The following is a 19,326-nucleotide window of genomic DNA, read 5'->3' on the forward strand; positions in this document are numbered from 1 at the left end:
ACTGGTGCAGTACTTTACAGAAAATGAGTAAATACGTTTTAATTGAAAGCAATGTAAATATGTTGCAGTTTTTCAAATTCCAAGAACTAATATGTAAAAGTAATGTGTAGGAAAAATGTTCTGTTTATATTAAACTGCCAGTATAAGACATTGTTAAACTGAAGAAGAATCAGGATGAAAGTAAAGTTTTATGAATATTAGTTCAGCTGTAAATGTCAAGATTAATTTTACTATTACAGATATGTATTTACACACCCTGTGATTTTTATCAACCAGTGTTGCCTTTCAGTCAGGTAGAAGAAAAGCTTTTATTCATTCAGCTTCAAATTTATGAAACGGAGTGAAAATAATGAAATGGAGAACTTTTCATATTTTGTTGGTATTTTTGACACTTGGAATCATGACTGGTAATGAGGATTTGGAATTTTTATGCTGACATTTAATTTTTTTAAAATCTTCCAGGCACGACCAGAAGTTGACTCACTGGAAGAGATAGACATGAATGAAGATGAAGAAGATCAGGAAGCAAATCTATTTGTTCCAGGTTCTTCATATATCAAGCTGTTGTCTCTAACACCAGCTGCTGTTTTAGGAGGTATAATATATCCAGTATTTGAGGTTACTTTGCAAATATGTAATCACAGAGACTGTACAGATATGTGGCTGTTTTATAATGGAGTGTCACGTTAAAGTGCAGCCTGTGATTTTTTCCTTAACAAATTATGGGAAAAAATGTAAAGTAAAAGTTCAGAGGAAAATAAAGCCCGCAGCCCATTTCTAGGAAGATGGTGGGACATAGGTCATGATGGTGGGAAAAAATGTTGATAATTAAAAATTCTCTGCCTGTCCTAAAGGGAAAGCCAGTTTGTTATTATTTATTTCAAGTACTCACTGTTTCATCACAGTGTGACTTCAGTAGGGAGGACTGAACAGATGTTTCTAAAGGCAACTCTGTATTTTAGCCCAGGACAGATTGAAGTAAAATAAATTCAGTATTTATTGTTTCGTAAACAGAGTATTAATGGTATGAAAACAATGCTGTACACAAAGTCTGCTTTATTAAGGTATCAGTGCTATGCTTAATGTGTAATTGTAGTGATGCATATTGATACTGAAGTATGCTTCAACAGATAATCTCTGGTTGATACACTTGTTCTAAGACCTCTGCAGTTGATTTACCTTCAGTATTTGAGATTTTTGCCTTTCACTTGATTACTTGCAGAAATGCTCTTTAACTTACAGTTACAAGATTTGAGATATTGTGCCAGGACATAGACATTGTTATTTCATTCTTTGTAGAATACATGGGTTCTTGATGTGTGATTGCAGCCTGTAAACATTGCCATGAGATAGTAGGTAGTGTTTTGTAGTATCTTCCCCCGGTGGGGGCTTCTAAAAAAATCCATTTGTCAAAGTCTGCATGCATTGGCATCTGGAGTAAGTGCAGCCTAACCTGGAGAGTCTTAACTACTAAATCCTGGAAGCTTTGTAAAGGAGAATGACATAACTTAGTTCAATGAAAGAGAGTGATGTATTTTGACAGAAAAGCCAATCTGTGTAATGAATGCTGAGATAGCCAACCTTCTAGGAAGATGGGAAACCAAAATGGAATTAAAAGTGAACAGACTGAATTCAGAGATGCAGCAACCACAGACTGGTATGAAAACATACTTGAATCCAAGCATTCACAGAAGTTTCTCCCTCAGAGGTGTCTTCTGACATTATTAGTTAACGCAGAGTCCAGAACACTTGAGCAAAAGCTTTAGTGACTGGCTGGAGTGGTTGTTCAGAGTTAATTGCTTCACCAAAAGAGTATGAAACTGTATTAATGAGGCAATGTTCAAGACAGGCCAAAAGCCACAGAGTCTCTGTTCTATAGGAGCTGAATCTGTGTCATCTCATTTGCTGGAATTCTGGTGGTACATGTTACTGAGATTAATAACATGTAACTACTTACATGAAGCGTTGGAAGGTGGAACTTTAGGTAGTATTTTGTTCAAACTCCTTTAAAATTGATTTGTCACATCAGTTTTCATATTGTTTGTAAGTATTAATCAGAAAGGGAATGCCAGCCTTATTTTTTTATTTTAATGGTGTTTCATTCTGGATGCCTGAGACTTTTCTCAGACCTGGTAATTCAGAGAGTGAAAAATAATTCATAAAAAGAACTATAAGCTTGATATTGTTGTTGTTGCTGCTGTTAGTAATAGTGGTAGTATCCTTACTGCAAAGGAGATGATGATAATGATAATAACAATAGTAACAACAATGATAATAATAATAAAAATATTGTTCATGTGATGCTAGTTCTTTGTTTACCCTCAAGTTGATTTCAAGCACTGAAATACCGTATTTGTAGTGTTTGCTGCACATCTAGTTGTTTTGCTAAATTTATCCAGATTTTGTAGTTTGAATTATACTTGTCAGTCTAGAGCCTTGGCTTGTCCCCTGCCTGAAGAATTGCTTCCGAATGGCTTATATTTCTGTCTTTTGGCATAACCAGCAAATGCAGAAATATGACAGCAGGGATAAGGGGTCTCTGTCATTGTGAATGGTTTCCAGCAGAGAAATAGCTCCCTCCTTCAGCAAATTTCTTCCCTATTGTTGTACCCACCCTAAACAAAAAAGCTTTTATAAAAAGTGTAGAGCAGGTAGGTGGAGAGTGTTTTCACATCAATACCTACTCTTCCAACAAAACAGAAGTGTTGAGGGTTGAAGACAAAGACTTAGAGTTTCTGCCTATATCACTGCAGTGAAAATTGCTGACTGCATTCTGTGGGTTTCATTTGAAGGAATTTGAAGGATATTGGCATTACAGGTGGAGGAAAAAAGTCCCAGGATGCAGGTGCCCTTCCTGACATGCTACAAAAATGTGATTTAGACTGGTACTCTAGTATGTGTCCTTCTGTCAGCATGTGCTGCTGTTACTGTTACTTTTGTAGCGGTCAAAGAAGGCAATCAACAGCTCATGGAATACTTAAGGAAGGCTATATGTCTTTCCAACTTTAAGTATACTCATGTCAGTTTTGAATAAAGTAGCTTTATACTGGAACTTCCTCACGTTTCTCTTTTTTAGCAAGTTCCCATGATTTTCAGTAATGCTGATTCCCACTTCAGGTGGGAATCTCCAGATAGAGATGTCCTTCCTTCCTTCCCATGCTACAACATCAGATTTAGACTGCTGCTCCTCTATGAAGTGGGAAAGAAGTACTGGTATCATTCTGGGTTTTTCAGGGTTAGTTTTGTCTCTCAGTCATCAGACTCTCACATTCCCTTTCTTTTCCCTTCACTGCACTGCACTTTGTCAAGCTTTTCAAGAGTTTGCAACATCACTTGTGAAACAGGAGATGACCAACATGCCCCGTGCTGTGTATCATTCTGCCTTGAGAGGAGGGACCACACGCTTGGACCAGGGGAAGACAGTGGCAGGTGTTCCAAATTTCTTGCTGAAAATGTATGAGAGGAACAAGCAACCAGGCATGACACCAGGCCTTGCAGGTAGGCTGTCACTTTCTTCAAGTACACAAGTATATATGTTTTGACCCAAAGATATCTGTGAATCTGAAGTTGAATCAACTTAAGAAATGATGTTTTATGCCACTTAAATGTGCTTGCATATTCTTTTGAATTGTTGGCTTTATTAAGTTAGCCTTGCTTTGCTTTGGGTTCTCCCTTGACTGTGAGTGAGTGTTGGCATTGACCTTTCTGTTCCCCTTCCCTCTCTCTTTCAAGCTGGCATGTTGCTGTGTTTCGACCTCCCAGTCCACATGGGCAGGGATGGCAAGCCTATTAATCGATTTCTGGCCAGCAGGGGCCGCAATTTCCAGCAAATGTTGGTTGCCCTCCTTCATGAGGTAAGTTCTTCACTTTTCAGGAGTATTACACCTCCTTCCCTACTTTACTGTCTCATTTGTTTATGCTCATTGGGTGTTGGTAGCAGCTAGCGATAGCATGTATGAATGTATCATAATTAACTGAAGTTGTTGTGAGGGACAGCTGGAATCATAGAATCATCAAGTCTAATCATCAGCCTACCACCATGGTCACCCAGCCTCACTAACTTAAACTGAACATGTAAATACTTTTTTTTTAAGAGTTCACTGCTGAAATCCCTCTTCTGAAAATCAGAAGAACAAACAGAAGGTGACCTCTGCCTTTTTGTGCCTTGTTGACTGCTATATATATGTGCCTGATACCTCTCATGTGTAACCAGTTGTAGGTGAATAGCAGGCCTGAACAGTGATGAGGGAAAACAATATCTACACCTTGCTAAGACTTGACATTTTATTCTGTCTCTTAAATGTTTCAGCTCCCTGACCTCTTGGGCTTGTACCACCAAAACCATGCCATTACCTTGGGTGTGGTTTTGGAAAAGTGACATGAAATAAGCCCTCATGTAATTATTATGGAAAATAAGGTGCTTGCTATGAGGTCTGTCAGAGAATTTTGAATTATGGTACTTTTATGATTAGTATCAAAGTTCATCTTTGAAAATTTTGGACAACAGTAAAAAAAAAAAAAGTAGTTCAACTGGATCCAGGGAAATAAGTGTTCCTTTCCCAATTTTATGCCAGTGGGAGCAGCTTTTAATACATGTGAAAGTGCATTAAACTCTTCAAAAGTTCATAAAATAATTCTATTAATACAGTCATTTTGTGTTTCTGTAGAGGCTACTTACATGCATCTGAGGGCGTGATCTGGGTCCTGATTTTGTTTTGTGACCCTCACCCAACAGATGTGAGGCATATCTGCTGTGAAGTTCTTCTGTAATGCTACTAAAATCACTGATATCAAACACTTTCAGTTATGAAATAACTATAGCACAAGGTTTGAGTGGGCAGGTTGCGTGTGCAGGGTTTGGAGCGTTTTCTGTGTACAAACTGAAAGTCTGACACTAGAACAGAGGCGTGCGTCATGGATGGGGACTACATTCTGATCCTGTGATGCATCTGCATGGCTCCCTCTGGGCTTTGCTCTCAGGTCCTGCTTCAGCATGTTCACACTGTGTTTGTACTGGTTAACTCCCTCAGTCTTTCTGGGGCAAGCACACCAGTTCTCTCTCTAGCAAACCTGTCTGCAGCGTAGTTTGCCTGAAGTTTCCAGTCAAATGATGTAAGTGTGTGCCATGCTGAAGTTGGCTTCTTCTGGCTAGTAGAGTCTTCTGGCTCTATATCATCTCTCAAACACTTCCATGTGCTAGCATACACATACAACTTCTGCTTTCCATATAACATCTTAATCACTTTGGTTCTTCAGGACTGAAAGGACGGAAAAAATAAAAATCATGTCTTGTGGCCGCAGACACACCACATGGATGCCAGCAGAAGTTAGGGCAGATGTACAAGGATGAAAGCCAGTCTGCACCAATTGGACTGGGGTATAGAAATCCATCCCTGGCTCTGTATCATGAAGTCAGTGTCTATGGAATTATGAAATACTTCAGATGTCAAATTCTTCTCTCAAACTAGAAAAATTTTAAAAACCCACCCTTATACACTGATCTCAAAATACCTGACCATGTATGCAAATTTAATAGATGTTTTCCATCTTGACATCTTTGCTGCTAAAGAATGAAAGCAGAAACTGGGAGATAATACCCCTCATTATCACAGGAGTGTAAATTAATGAATGTTTTCTAACTCTTTGGAAGCTCCAGTGGGGAGCACCAGGGAAAGTCCACAGGGATATTTCATATGTCAGAGGAACAGATGTAGAGTAATGAGTTATGAATGAGGCATAAGTTTCCATAGTATCCAGAAAGGAAGGCTCTGCACTGTATGTAATTGCTTCAGCAGAGAGACTTGGGTTCAGTGGTAGAGGTTCTGAAGAAAAACATGTTTAATTACATTTTCATAAAAGGCATGTGTGAAAGTTTTATATGAGTCAAATTGTAGTGGGCTGAAGATCAGTTCTGAACTATGTTTTAAACACTTGCCTGCTGCCCTAAAGCATCGAATAAAATCTCTGGTAAAATAAATACTTGTATCTACTAGCAATGATTATAAAATCCAGAAGCACATTCAAAATGGACTCTTCTTGTGTGAACAAGCTACCTTCCTAGAAATACAACCTTAAAATGGTTTGCTAGACAAAACATGGGGGGGTTTATTGTGGGGAATGTGGTGAACTGGATCAAGTTAGTGAATAAAAGGAATGACTGGAGACAGAAATATTTTACCAAGTATCTCAGGACTTTACCAAGTCGATTGATTCAAGGTGTAGTAAAACTAAAAATAAATCCAAATATGTTTATATTTTAAACCTAAACACAAAATACCTTCAGACAATGCTAACTGCACCCTTTTAGTGAAAATCTACAGTAACTATGAATTTTTGATAAAAAAATCAGTATTTCTGTTTTCAGTTCACACTGCTTCAAGAGTCAAAAGTTTTGTCTTGCCTTTTTCCCTTTGTTCATAGAGACAGTTGGAGTTAGGGTGGTCAGAAAAAAGGTGTTTGGGCCTTTGGCTAGATGAGAAGCGAGTCCCTGGGCTCATCAAACTAAATTTCATGCCTTAATGTTCGTTTGGTCCTCAATGTTCTTCTAGGCAACAGAGTTTAACGGTAAAGACAGGGAGCCTAAGCTATAAAACTGCCAAATTGGTTGAAGAAAATTGGGTTAGTAGGACCTAGATCCATCTTATTCTTGCAGTGGCTGTAGGAATTAATGTGTTTTTGTAAAGTCATTGCATCACAATTCAACACAGCACACTAAACAGGTGTTTTAGGGGTTTAAATTACCAGAATGACACTTCCTTGCTACTGCTTTGACTTCTTTTTATTTTGGGAGAGGGAAGATGTTGTAGGGGTTAATCCTTATAGTGACTTTTTAAGTAAGGAGTGTTCTGTTAAAAAGTCTTAGAGTTGCCTTTGGAGCATTGAGGTCTGCATCCAGCTCTGAATAAAGTCTGAGGTTGATGTAAACATCAAGAAAATACAATTAATTGGAGGTAGCAGGCATCTATTTATTTTACCTCGAAAAATCTCCAGCAGTTGGCATATTCTTAGTTAGGACTAAGCAGTCACTACCATACTGGGATAATAACATCTTTATGCCTTCAGTAGTTTGACCTATGCTCACAGCTATAAAATACGAACCTACAGGTTGTATATCCGTCTGTATCTGTGCATGCATAGTTGCCATTCTTGCACTTAGATTTTGGCAGCTGGGGCAAGGTGAGGGGCTTGAAAATACCTGTTTCATTTTTATGAGATTCTTTATGTGTGAAACGGTGATGCCTGATATTCTACTACTAAAAAAAAAGAGTTATATGAGGTTTGTATGCAGAGGAAAGATTTTCTTCTTGTATGTTGAAAAGTCTTAAAAACATACAAATAACAAGTATCTGGGTTTAGCTGCCATTCAAATCTAACAGCAGCAAAAAGAAAATTTACTATTCAACCCTAATGGGCCAGAGTTATTCTATCACCTAGGTGCTATTCTAGCTGAGGAATTGGATGCATATGTGATACCTGTAATCAGGATCAGACTAAGATGCCGAAGGGGTTTTTTGATGTTTGAACAGTTATTTCACGGGAAAAAGAAAATAGGTTCAATAAACTGTGGTATGTTTCAAATGCTGGCTGTATTGCTCTTCAGTGGTCACTGGTGAGTTGAAAGAGGAAGACCATCATTCCCCCAGAAATGGGGATGTGCTGTTTGATTATTAAACAGAGCTTGTCAACCTCTCTCTGAGGGGACATGTAAGTTACTGATGTCACAGTGGTCAGAAGTTAGTATAGACCGTGGGTTTTGTTTTTTCCTATGGCTGCCTGGATCACACTTTACAAGAAGTCCCCAGATATTACCTGTGACTCTTTCAGGTTTTGCAAGTAATACTTCATAGAAATTCATAGGAATAATTTCTTACCAGATTCACTTAATCTGTTTTGAAAATGACTGAGGATGAATAGTCACATGTGTTCACATCATGTACCATATGTTTTGATGGTTCTGTTTGTGTATGTTTTGGGTTAAAGTTATTAGGCTTTCAGCTAGCTATCCGTCTTTTTGTTCTTTAGTGGAGGTGAAGAGGACCTTTCATCCTGCATGCAAAAAGCACAGAGGCAGACTGCTACTGGCAGACCAGTGTGGTAGATGGTGGCTTTGTCACTCTGAACTGGTGCAATTTGTAGGGTTTTTTTTAAATGGAGAATGGTCTTGCCTTTGCATGTTTCTCAATATTCAAGCACTTTCTATGTGTTAGAAATAGCACAAGTTACTTTTTCCTATTCATGAGTCATATTTACAGGCACAATTGCAAAGTTGAGTTGCAGAGGTGAGTTATACAGTATTAAATACTTCCCTACAAGTAATAATCATGTTAGACACTCTGTATACTCACGGGAGAAGCATTCCCTGCGTATTTTTTAAGTGTGTTCAATTAGATGTGCTGTGATGATGTGCATCTTTGAAAAGTAAAGTGAAAAGCTCCTTCTGTGCTTTTCTTTCCTGGTTTGTTTATGATGTAACCAAGATACTCAAGAGCTTATTCAAACCTTGTATGTGAAGCATCTTAAGATGATAATTGGATTTTCTGGAGCAGAATTCATTGTAGTGTATTCTTCTGTGCCTAGATGGGTGTAGTTCAGAAAACCAGCACAAACTATGAACTAGTAACTGGTTTCTGCTACTGAATTTACTGAGTGTATTTCCTTCAGTGATGAAACAGTATTCAGAAATAAGTTTCTGACAGATTTTTGTTTTTCTTTTCCTCAGTCTACTGTGCCTTAGAGGAAGATAATTTTTTTTTCACAAAGGAATGTTAGGTGGTGGATTTGGAAGTATATGCATGCAAGTATGTTAAAAGGATCCTCTAAGCAAAATTTAAAATTAAAAGAGATTCTGTTTCACTATTTCATTGATACAGATATGTAATGCTAGCCTTATTTATGAAATCACTGAGGTGGCACTTTATATGTCCCATATGTGAGCAGGGTATTTAAAAATATGCCTAACACTTCACTGACATAAGGGTATTGTCCCAAACACATACAGGAGTAGTACTTCCTGTGGTTTGCCAGCATTACCTGTCTTGCATTTTGACCAACATGGTCTATGATTTTGTGTCTTTTCAGGCAGACATATCCTTCTTAAGCATCAGTCAACAGGCTCAGGTTACTAGCTCCAAGTTTATGCCTTTTCTTACTGCCTCAGATACCAGGTTGCAGATTTTCCTTAAAAACTGCTTGGTAGCTTGGTCTGCCCAAGTGATGTTCCTAAGAAACTCCCTGTATCAGTGTGGCAATGTTACACAAGCACTTGCCCTTGGTTCACAGTTCCCTTAAGCCTCATTCCCTGCCCCTCCCCACCCAGCCAATATTTTCTTGCACATAAACTGTGCACTCAAAAGAAAATCTGAACTTCACTTACCACCTTTGCCTGTGGTTGCTGGTATTAATTAGCAAACACTTCATGTAGTTGTTTTTACCCTTTGTATCCAGTGATAGATGACAAGTAAAGGCTACTGGTTTCCTGTACTGGAATAGCAGGTCGCAGTACTGCTTATATGAAAATCCTCAGCACTATGTCCCATCATTTTCAGTTGTAGATGAATTCTGAGTGTTCTTTTTATGTGAAGATGTTCAGTTCCCTCTCACTTTTCTCACATTCCACATACATGCAAAACGTTTACTGCCATGAAGGAAGTTAATTAATGAAAAGAACCTGAGCAGTTTTGTTGTCATCAAACACATCTGCACGTTTTAGGTGTTCCTGATAGACCGTATTGTCTGGATGCTTTAAATGTCACAAGACACCTAAAGCTTTGTAATTAATTCCTGCATGAACACCTGCAGTATTTTGCAGGCCTGCTTTTGTTGTTTTGCACAAATGTGGATTATGTGATGAACTTCACAACTCACTAGGAGACTAGTTAAACCTGATATACCGAATCATTTAGGTTGTAGAAGACCACATTGGGTCCAATCTTTGACCAGTCACTACCTTCTCAGATAGACCATGGCACTAAGTGCCACGTCCAGTTGTTTCTTGAACACCTCCAGGGATGCTGAATACACCACCTCTCTGGACAGTCCATTCCAATGCTTAACAGGTCTTTATACGAAGAAATTCATCCCGACGTCCAGCCTGAACCTTCCCTGGCACAGTTTGAACTATGTAGTCTTGTCCTGTCACTAATTGTCTGGGAGAAGAGGCTGACCCCCACCTAGCTGCCCCCTCCATTCAGGTGGAGAGCAATGATCCTCCTTTTCTCCAGGCTAAACAGGCTCAGCTCCATCAGCCAATTCTTATAGGACTTGTGCTCCAGATGCTTTACCAGCAGTGTGGTCCTCTGGACACACTCCAGCAGCTCAGTGTCCTTCCTGAAGTGAGGAGCCCAGAAATTAAGACAGGATTCTAGGTGTGGTCTCCGCAGTGCCAAGGACACAAAGACAGTCACTGCCCTGTTCATGCTGGCCACTCTATTGCTGATCCAGGCCAGGATGCTGTTGGCCTTCTTGGCCACCTGGGCACACACTGGCTCTTGTTTAGCTGTCTGTTGACCAGCAGAAATCTAAATAGTGTAATGCACATGTCTGAAACAGTTTCAGAGTAGAGGCTATGGGGAAGACTGGAATTGCTGCAGGCTCCTTGGGAGCCAAAGGAAAGCAATTCTAACTGGAAACTTGACTGCTCATCAACTTCTGGAGGAATTGATGAGCAGATGAAAGGGGGGTGTGAATATAATTTTGACTAAAAAGGAAGGAGTAGTGTTAATGAGTCATTGTTAAGATAGTATTTCCTTTTTTTACTGGGCATATTTGTATTGTTTGTGGGATGGAGTATGTCATCTTTTTTGATCGACTTTTAGAATGTTTTTGTTTGTATAGATGTATTAGTACTTATTCACAAGTCTTTCAGGTTCACTGAAAGCAGTGAGCATGAAGCTTTAGCACAGTCCTTTCTTTTTTGTTATAAAATCCAAGTAAAGAAAGAATACTGACTGCTTTGTGTACATCATTAGGGGCATAAAATAGAGGTGAATAAGCAGGAAGACTCAGGAAAGTAATGATACAAGGGGAGGTCAGTTATTTATCTTGGTTAACAATTCTGCTTTTAGAAACATGTAAGATCTTCACCAACTATGAAGAAACATTTGCCAGTGCTGCTAAGTGTTGTGCTTATTGCTACACATGGTTCCACTGTCTCTCTGGGATCAATTATTTGTTGCACTACCTGAAGCAACCACTTTTGACTGGCCTGGGTAACGAAGTTGACAGTAACTTGGTGTGGCTAAAATCAGAAAGGAGAATAAAGTATGTTAACATTTTAGTTTCCTACAGCAACGTGTAATGGCCTGTGGAAGTGAGTGAATGTTTGTCTGCAAATCATAGACTGGGGAACGTAGATTCTGCATATGTTAGACTTAATGTAATTGCTTCTAACCTTTCTGGTGTGTTGCACAGGTTAATATTCAGCCTTCTGAATGGCACCACTCCATACTGCTGCCACAGTCCTGGTTAGGATTTATGAGTCGGACCTACAGTGCAATCCTGCAGGTAATTTTGAGGTGTATAATATCGTGGACATTAATGCCTATTCAAGAGGTATGGGTTTTAATTTTACCAGCAAGAACACTCATGCAAGTTACAAAAAATAAAACAGAAGTAAAGCTTAAGGTCCTTAATTATAACATTTGTAAAAAGGAAATAGAAATAAAAATGTGTCTTCAGTTAGTGACAGCACAATCTGGGGTACTTTGTAGAAGTGCAGCTTCTATTTGCAGTTCAGATTCATGCAGGTTTGTTCATGTATCAGCTTGCAGAATGTGTCAATTTTGGGAATTTTTAGAAGATTAAATTTTAGCTAGAGCTCTAATGTACTGCTTGGGTAGGAACTTCGTAATAGTAGTACCACAAAGGAGACAGAAGCTATTGAGGGATGATTCATTAAAAAGAATTGCCCTTAATCAGCATGTAATCCTGCCACACTGTAAGAGGCTCCTCACAATTTTTTCAACCCTGTCTAATGATTAGGAAATATCTTAAGTTCTCTCTTTCACTAGGTTAGCTGACATGATATCTAGACCGATGTAGTATCATCTGGTTTTCAACAGGAAAATTATCTAAAAAAGGTTTCGCAAATAGCTGCCTTCCAGAATGCTCTCTTTGTATTACTAGAACGGCTTATTTGTTTGTATTTCCAGTCCATCTCAGCTGTTTTCAGCACAAGCAGCTCAGGTTGCTGAACAAATTCTAGAACCTTTGACTGTGCCTTGTTTTGCTGTGCAGCAAAATAGCATGCTTCTCTCATATTTTCAGAACTACTTTTATCTTGACTGTCAACAAAATGCAAGATCCGAAACCGAGCTAGCCCCATTCTAAAACAAGCATCAGCTATTCACATTGCAGCTTTAGGTCTTGGGGGACATTGTTGCTTGCATTTAATTCCTTTTCTTTTTTCCTTCCCTTCCAAGATTTCACAAGAAGCTTAGCATTTACCAGACTTTTTCTGAAAGATCTGTAGGATTTCTTGCCATTTTACAGGACAGTAGAGCCTATGTTTGTTGCTTGTTACTTACTCCTTATGCTTTTGTAGTACATTTCATCTGAGGTGGCCAAAAGAGACTACAGTATAAGATGAGTAGTCTCATAGTTCAGTAGTACATAGTTCAGTATTTCTGAACTGCTATACTGCTTTCTTTTTAGTCAGTGTGTTGTATATACTCCTCTAATCTCTGGGGGGGGGTTACTTTTTGAGTGAGACCTGGACTTTCAAGATGCACTGTGTTGTATTTTCTGATTGGTATGTACATCCAAACTACAAGCATTCAATACCAGAAGAACACAGCATATGTGCCTGTATTTTTTTCCCTTAAGGCATAATAATCTGCTAAGGAGCAGTAATGGACAACCTAAACAAGTTAAGTTATAGTTCTATTGGAGACGGAATGTTAAAACAAAGGTGCTTTAGATATGTTTAGATAACATATGTGTGACGTATGTTTTAACATGATAGAGGGCACAATCTGTGTCACCTCTTTAAATGTACAGAAAGAATGGTGTAGGAAATCACAGGGAGGTCAGAGTTACGTAAAGGAAAAGGAGGAGGAGTTCTGCTTTAAGTAGAGCATCAAGACAGTGATGTTTTGCTGTTAGAATCCATTTTGGCTAGCAGGCTTCTAAAGCTCACTCCCTGCTAGTTGTAGCCCTTCCCAAGGGAACTTGGCTCTACATGTACTAGATAGATGCCTCAGTATTTGTGGTTGTTTATGCCATCTGCAGTTTGTTTTTCTTACTCAGAATAAAAAAATTATGGATTCTTCTACTTAATATATTATAAATTACAGTGGGATCCCATATGCGAAGTAGTCAAGGTCACTTATGAACTTGGCCTTAGGTTGAGGGCTACATGTGTTACCTGAGTATTCTCTGAAGAAATCCTATGATTTAAGAAATCTTATGATGTAAGATCGACTCCTGACTTATTCTGCATTTCCGCAGGGGAGGCAGGCAGAGCTGGAGATGCAGTTAAAACATGGTAAAGAGGATCCTGAAGAGGTGCAGTACAAACAATTTACAGCCTGGCTATGGTAAGGAAGTGCCTGTGTGCTCCTGATCACTTGAAATGGCAAGTGATGGGACAGAGGAGGGCAAGGTTTTAAAGCCTTTAATTTTGCAAGTTTAAAGACTGTATGAGCACTAATGAAAAAAAACCAAAAAAACCAACAAGAAACCACCAGGTATAGTGACCATGGCAGGAGTGGGGAGTGAAGAGAAAGACTGTTGGGTAACTGTAAGGATTTCCATATGCACGGATGCACAGGTACGTTCTCCTCTGTGGAACCTGAAAACTGTGTAGGGTGAGCAGCTAGGAAGAGTGAAGAAGTATTTGCGGGTTTTGTAACATGTTAAAGGAGAAGGGTTATGCAAAGATAAAAATTTACTTCTTGAGAGTTTATTGAGCTGTCTCACTGAAAATGCCTAGATGAAAGAAATGCAGGTCACAATCTGATGTCACGGTGGACTGACACACCCCACTTCATACCGTAAGTTTGCATTATTGAGAGTGAGGATGTTGTTTAAAAGCAAACACATGATGCACACCCTGATCCATATCCTCCACTAATTCTGTTCATTCAGGGGAGAAGTGTCTCTCAATCTGTCAGGATTTAGTTGTGTATGTGCATGGCCAGGAGAAGAAGGTGGGAAGTGGGAGGATTCACAAGAAAAAAACCTACCTATCCATGGAGAGTATAAATATCTCTTTCTGTGCCTGTTCATAAGTGCATTGGAAGTAACGTATGTACAAAGCCAAAGTGCCTTTTGTTTGTTTCAGTCAAAAAGGTGTGTTACTAAGTCCCACTGTAGAGGAACTCAAAATTTGTGTCTGTTTTATTCCAGCTAATTCGGGAATAGAGGCTTTCATTGTAAGATCCAGAACGATACAGTGTTGTAGAAAAGATCCTTTATTAATGACTAATCCCTTTCTTGATAGGGTGTAAAACGGCCTATAACAATGCTGCTTTTGTAGGTTTCTCCTAAAAAAATTTCTGGTCTATATTTCCTAAATTGTGATAATGTAAGCTATGTCAAAAATGAACAGAATTCCGTTTATCAGGAAAGAAATCAAAGCAGTAAGTGAACTGGAGCCCAGTAGTAGCTTTCTTTTCCAGTTCCCAATTATTTGCTTGGTTCCTCAGGGCTCTAACTTCAGTAGGCATTAAGCATTTTTGTTGCTCACTGGGTTCAACCTAATTGTGGACAACATGGTACAAAATTTTGTGTTAATCTATTGTTGTCTAAGTACTGTGTAATTTTGCATTGGTATTTACCAAGTTGTAAATGATTCTAGTGTGGTGGGTTTGAAACTGTGTGAAAAAGCAGTGTGATTATGAAGGAAAATCTGGGGAGCTTTGTTTGAAAGCTTGAGTGTAACTCAGTCTTATAACATACAGCCCTGTTTTAGGAGACAGTCTAAAGTTGTCTTTTTCTGTAGAATGACATTGATGGCCATGATAGAATTGTATGTTCTAGAATAAAGGATCTCTCTCCTCATCCACACTTGTCAATGGAGGAGATCGATTGCATCTCTGCTTCAGTCCTGATATGAATGCAAACCGAAACAATTGAAAACAAGTAGCCTATTATAAATAAACTACAATAATGTGGAAGAAATTGTAACCACTCCTATGGCTTTATTGATTCAGGTTACTATACCACTTAATAGCATAACTGCCCATAATGGTTTCCAGAAATATAGTAAGTGTTGAATAAATTGTAATGCTTGTGCATTACAAAACATTCAGACTTCATTATGCTAGAACATACCACAGTATAATGAAGCTTACGTGTTTGATATGCTCAAAAATCAAATTTATGGCTCTTGCATGAAAACCAGCATTTTACAAAAAGTGATATTAAGTCAAATAAAAGCCCTTTATAAAACACTGGGAGTGCACATAAGCATGAAGGAACTTAGGGTGGTACATATATATTTTTACATATTAAATGCTTGTAATTATTTTGCACTAAGTCTTCTGATAGGCTGATACAGTTGTTAACCTAGAATGGACACATGTAAGGCTTAAGAGGAATTTAGCTGAGCTCATGCTGTTCTATAATGAACATGGGGTAAATTCTTTCTATTCTCTTGCAGGGTCAGAGATATGTTGACCGATGTTATCAAAGGTGCTTCCAAGTAAGAACTGCTAAATTACTACAGATGATGGTTTTTTCCCGTATTTTCAATAAAGAGAGGGACACTGCTCTTTTTCCTCCTAGGTCTTGTCAAGATGATGATTTTTACCTTCATTAAATTTAAAGCATCCAGGTTTCATGAGTGTGTAGATTTAGAAGTTTCTCTCTGAGGTACATCATGAAATGTAGCCTTTTAGAAGTTGATGATCAAATCAGCAAAGGTTCCATGTGTAAATTAGGAAATTATTGAAGGCAAGAGATAGTGAGAGACTTCAAAGAACTTAATTAAATACCTTGTTGTAATTATCTGAAAGGAGATAGTTTCACTGTTCTAAATGATGACATTCCACTAAGACTCATGTATCTTGTTTTAAAAAGCAAAATAGAAATCCAGAAGATATTTTTACTGTGATAATGACATCTTTGGATCTGGAATAAATGCCAGATTGGCAGTGTAGGTATATTTTTACAGCAGCAGTCAAGGAAATTTTTAGAAATGGAAGACTGATGCAAACAGTCTGTTGGTCTGTAAGTGGTCTAATACAGTTTTATTGTTCAGCTGCTTTTGTAAAACAACTTAAGAGGGTTCCATCAGGATTATATTCCAGTATGTTTTTCTAGGAATGCTAGAATATCAACATACTTCCTTATATGCAGCTGAACAAAGCTATATTCTCCTTCTTTTTTGTCAGTGGCAGGTCTTCTTTCTGGATTTCCTTAGAGGTTTGTGCTGTCATAGAAGTTAGCACTCTTTGAAACCTATCATTTTCCATGATATTAGTGGTTTCCTAGTGCAAGGAAATAATTTAAAACTTTTTTTAAGATGATACTTCAATAATGGCTGCTCTGCTAAATCATGTGATGCTGTTGCAATGAAGTGGCATCTGCCTCTCTAGCATTCTCCATTTGAAGATATTTTTGTTTTGTCCTCTATGGAGATGGTACTAGCTAAGACCAACTGCTGCATTTCTATAAGTGCTCCTTGCTCACAGGGTAGCAGTCCTAATTACAGTAGAAGGAAGCTTCTGCTTTTATACAATTTTGTGTGTGCTGGCCTTTATATAAAAGACAGACAAGGAAAAAAAGACCAAAACACTTCTCTTCTCTGTTCTTTAATTCCTGAAGACGAAATGTAACAGGTTTCTGCTGAGCTAGAAGAGAGCCCAGTGAAGTTGCTAGGTGCAAAGGCCTTCCCTCCTGGATCACCTGTAGCATAACTTTTCTGCTTTGAGATACATGTTTTGTTTCCGGCATCTCTATTATGCTTCTTAACTGTTTGCCTTTTTGTGTTCAGAGACAGCCCAGTGGTGAAAGGAAACTCTATTTTTGCTTTAACTGGCCTTGCTGTTGCTGTAGCCAAATACGAAAGCAGCCTTTCCTCAGACACTGAAGGAGTGCCTGAGGTGAGTGAATCTAGGAGAGTCCCTTCTCTTGTGGAATACAGAGAAGTAATATGACCAGGTGTTTGGGGGGCTGGTAAGTGGATGTGAAGTACCTTTCATTTTCAAGTTCAAATTTCACCACACTCAGTGAATGCCATCTGTCAGATGCTGTGATCTATACAGAAACAGGGAGTGTGTGTATGGGCATTGTCACAAGAAGCATAATGACTAACTCATTTATTTGATGGTTTTGACAGATGAGATGGAGGTCACTTTATAGACACTGAAAGCCAGCCAAACTGTTTTTTCGTAATTTCATAATTTTTGGCTCCACTGAACAGTGCTTGATCAAAAGTAGTGTCTGGAGAGTCAGCATTGGCAAGTAAATGATGCTACTTACAGTACATAGGAATGACAAAATAATCTCATTCATGATGGATCACAGCTGGAACATCAGCAGCTGAGCTTCTGTTAAGATAAAACTTGATTTAAGAAAAAATAATGACTATTTGGATTTGATTTTTGCAGACTGAACCTGATTTTATTCCTATGAAACACTGGATTTCCATGGTCACAGAGACCCTCTTGAGTATTGTGAATAGCCGTTACCAACCTAAAGGTCAGGTCTTCCCTTGGTTCTATCAGGTATGTGCTGTGGTGTTACAGGCAAGGCAACATATTTCATACCTGTATTTCATACCTGGAGTTCTAATAATGAAGTTTCCTAGTTCTGTTTGAGCTGTGGTAGTTGGAATAGGGGAAAATCAAAACTTTTCTTGCTATTGTTCTTTTTATATTTGTGTTTGCTTTAAATTTTTGTCTTTATTACCAAAATGGTAAAAGCAACATGCAAGGAATGTAAGATTGCAATACATCTGTGTTCCTCTTTGCCTTATAGGTGTTCATTTTTAACTCCTGAAGTGCTGAGTGTTACTGCCTGGAAAGGAGTAGGAGAAAAAGAAATATGAAATACTCTCTTTTCTGTTTTTCTAGAAATCCTATTCAGGTGAAAATACTGCTAGTATTATAGCTCGATCCTGTGCAGCCACAGCTTTGTCTCTCCTGGTGCCAATTTTCATTGTATCATGTAAGGAGAAGATTGAGGAGGTCCTGAGTATGCTTACTGACAGGTTACCTGGGAAACCAAATGCTGATGAGTCTCAAGCTGTTCAAATCCACATGGGTCTTGGTTTGGGGATGTTCATCTCACGTTTGTATGAAGAAAAAGTCAGGTAAGAAGTACCATATTTAATGTTGCTGTGCAAGTAACTTCCTTTTTCTGCATGTGGCCTTAAGCTCTGGGGAATTAAAGTATTTACAAATTGCAGGCAAATGATTCTTGAGAGGCTTTGTAATGTTTCTTAAAAGGTGTCTCTTATTATCAGTCTTCCCCCACACTTTAGCCCCCTCCAGAGCTATCCTAGGTATTCTGTCATTCTTTCAGGATGACTAATTTTCATAATATCCTCAGGTACAAAGAGCAAAGCAGTCAGCTAGAAGAGCGACACGTGGCTCTTCTAAAAGGGACTAGTTACACTAGAAGACATAATCGTAAAATAATTCACAGTCGTCATTGGTTGCTTTGTAAGTGGTGCTCTGGACACTGGATAGTGTTCACTCACATCATGTGAGTTACACATGTGAGGATGGAGCTACAATGGAAGTAGAGTAATGGGCTGTCTTTAAAGCATGCTGTTACAGCTATGTTTGCAGCACAGAGGTGTTCTGAAGTTGTTAGAAAATGCCTCCTTTTCAGAAAGGTTGGCCACAGTTGCAAATTTCTGGTGATTCCAGAGAAATTAAGAAGTAGGTTTGGCTTTATACTCCTCCAGTTTCTTGACTGCTAGGGATTTTGTCTTCCTATATGCCCATAATAAATGTTTAATTAGTACACAAGCACAGGTACCAAAGAGATTTGATTGGCAGTTGTTTGGTGAAGCTAATGTTTCCAAGGCACCTGGTTTTGTTAAAACTGAAGCACTGCTGAGTTCTAATCTTCGTGCTTTGGTGTCTTGATGCCTTGCTGCCACTGACTCAGCCACGTAATTTAGGAATGGTCTACTTCTGGATGTTCAGTCAGTGGGACAACTGAGCTACACACAAGTATTAAAAGTCTCTTAAAGAGAGTGAAGTTACATCAACCCAATGTTTTGGAGTATGTGAATCTGTATTTTGGGGGGTTGTGGGGGGGTTTTTTGTGTGGTGGAGGGTGTTAAGTGAATACATTAATGTAACCATTTCTTGCAGACTAGTTTTACTCTTTCACTGCCCTGCATAATTTGAAAGCGTAATCTTACACATT

General features: G+C 38.6%; 1 protein-coding gene across 1 annotated transcript in view; it reads left to right on the plus strand.

Moving 5' to 3' along the window:
- The window catches only part of FOCAD (focadhesin), a 96,525-nt gene that overhangs the window by 56,141 nt on the left and 21,058 nt on the right, over positions 1-19,326 (plus strand). The window contains exons 20-28 of the mRNA XM_082300998.1: positions 463-595; positions 3,310-3,498; positions 3,733-3,854; positions 11,410-11,502; positions 13,447-13,535; positions 15,602-15,643; positions 16,937-17,045; positions 17,553-17,669; positions 18,018-18,256. Of these exons, the coding sequence (XP_082157124.1) occupies positions 463-595; positions 3,310-3,498; positions 3,733-3,854; positions 11,410-11,502; positions 13,447-13,535; positions 15,602-15,643; positions 16,937-17,045; positions 17,553-17,669; positions 18,018-18,256 (1,133 nt within the window). The remainder of the gene's footprint in view (positions 1-462; positions 596-3,309; positions 3,499-3,732; positions 3,855-11,409; positions 11,503-13,446; positions 13,536-15,601; positions 15,644-16,936; positions 17,046-17,552; positions 17,670-18,017; positions 18,257-19,326) is intronic.

The sequence above is a fragment of the Coloeus monedula genome, assembly GCF_965178545.1.
Source record: "Coloeus monedula genome assembly, chromosome: Z".
Classification (NCBI taxonomy): Eukaryota; Metazoa; Chordata; class Aves; order Passeriformes; family Corvidae; genus Coloeus; species Coloeus monedula.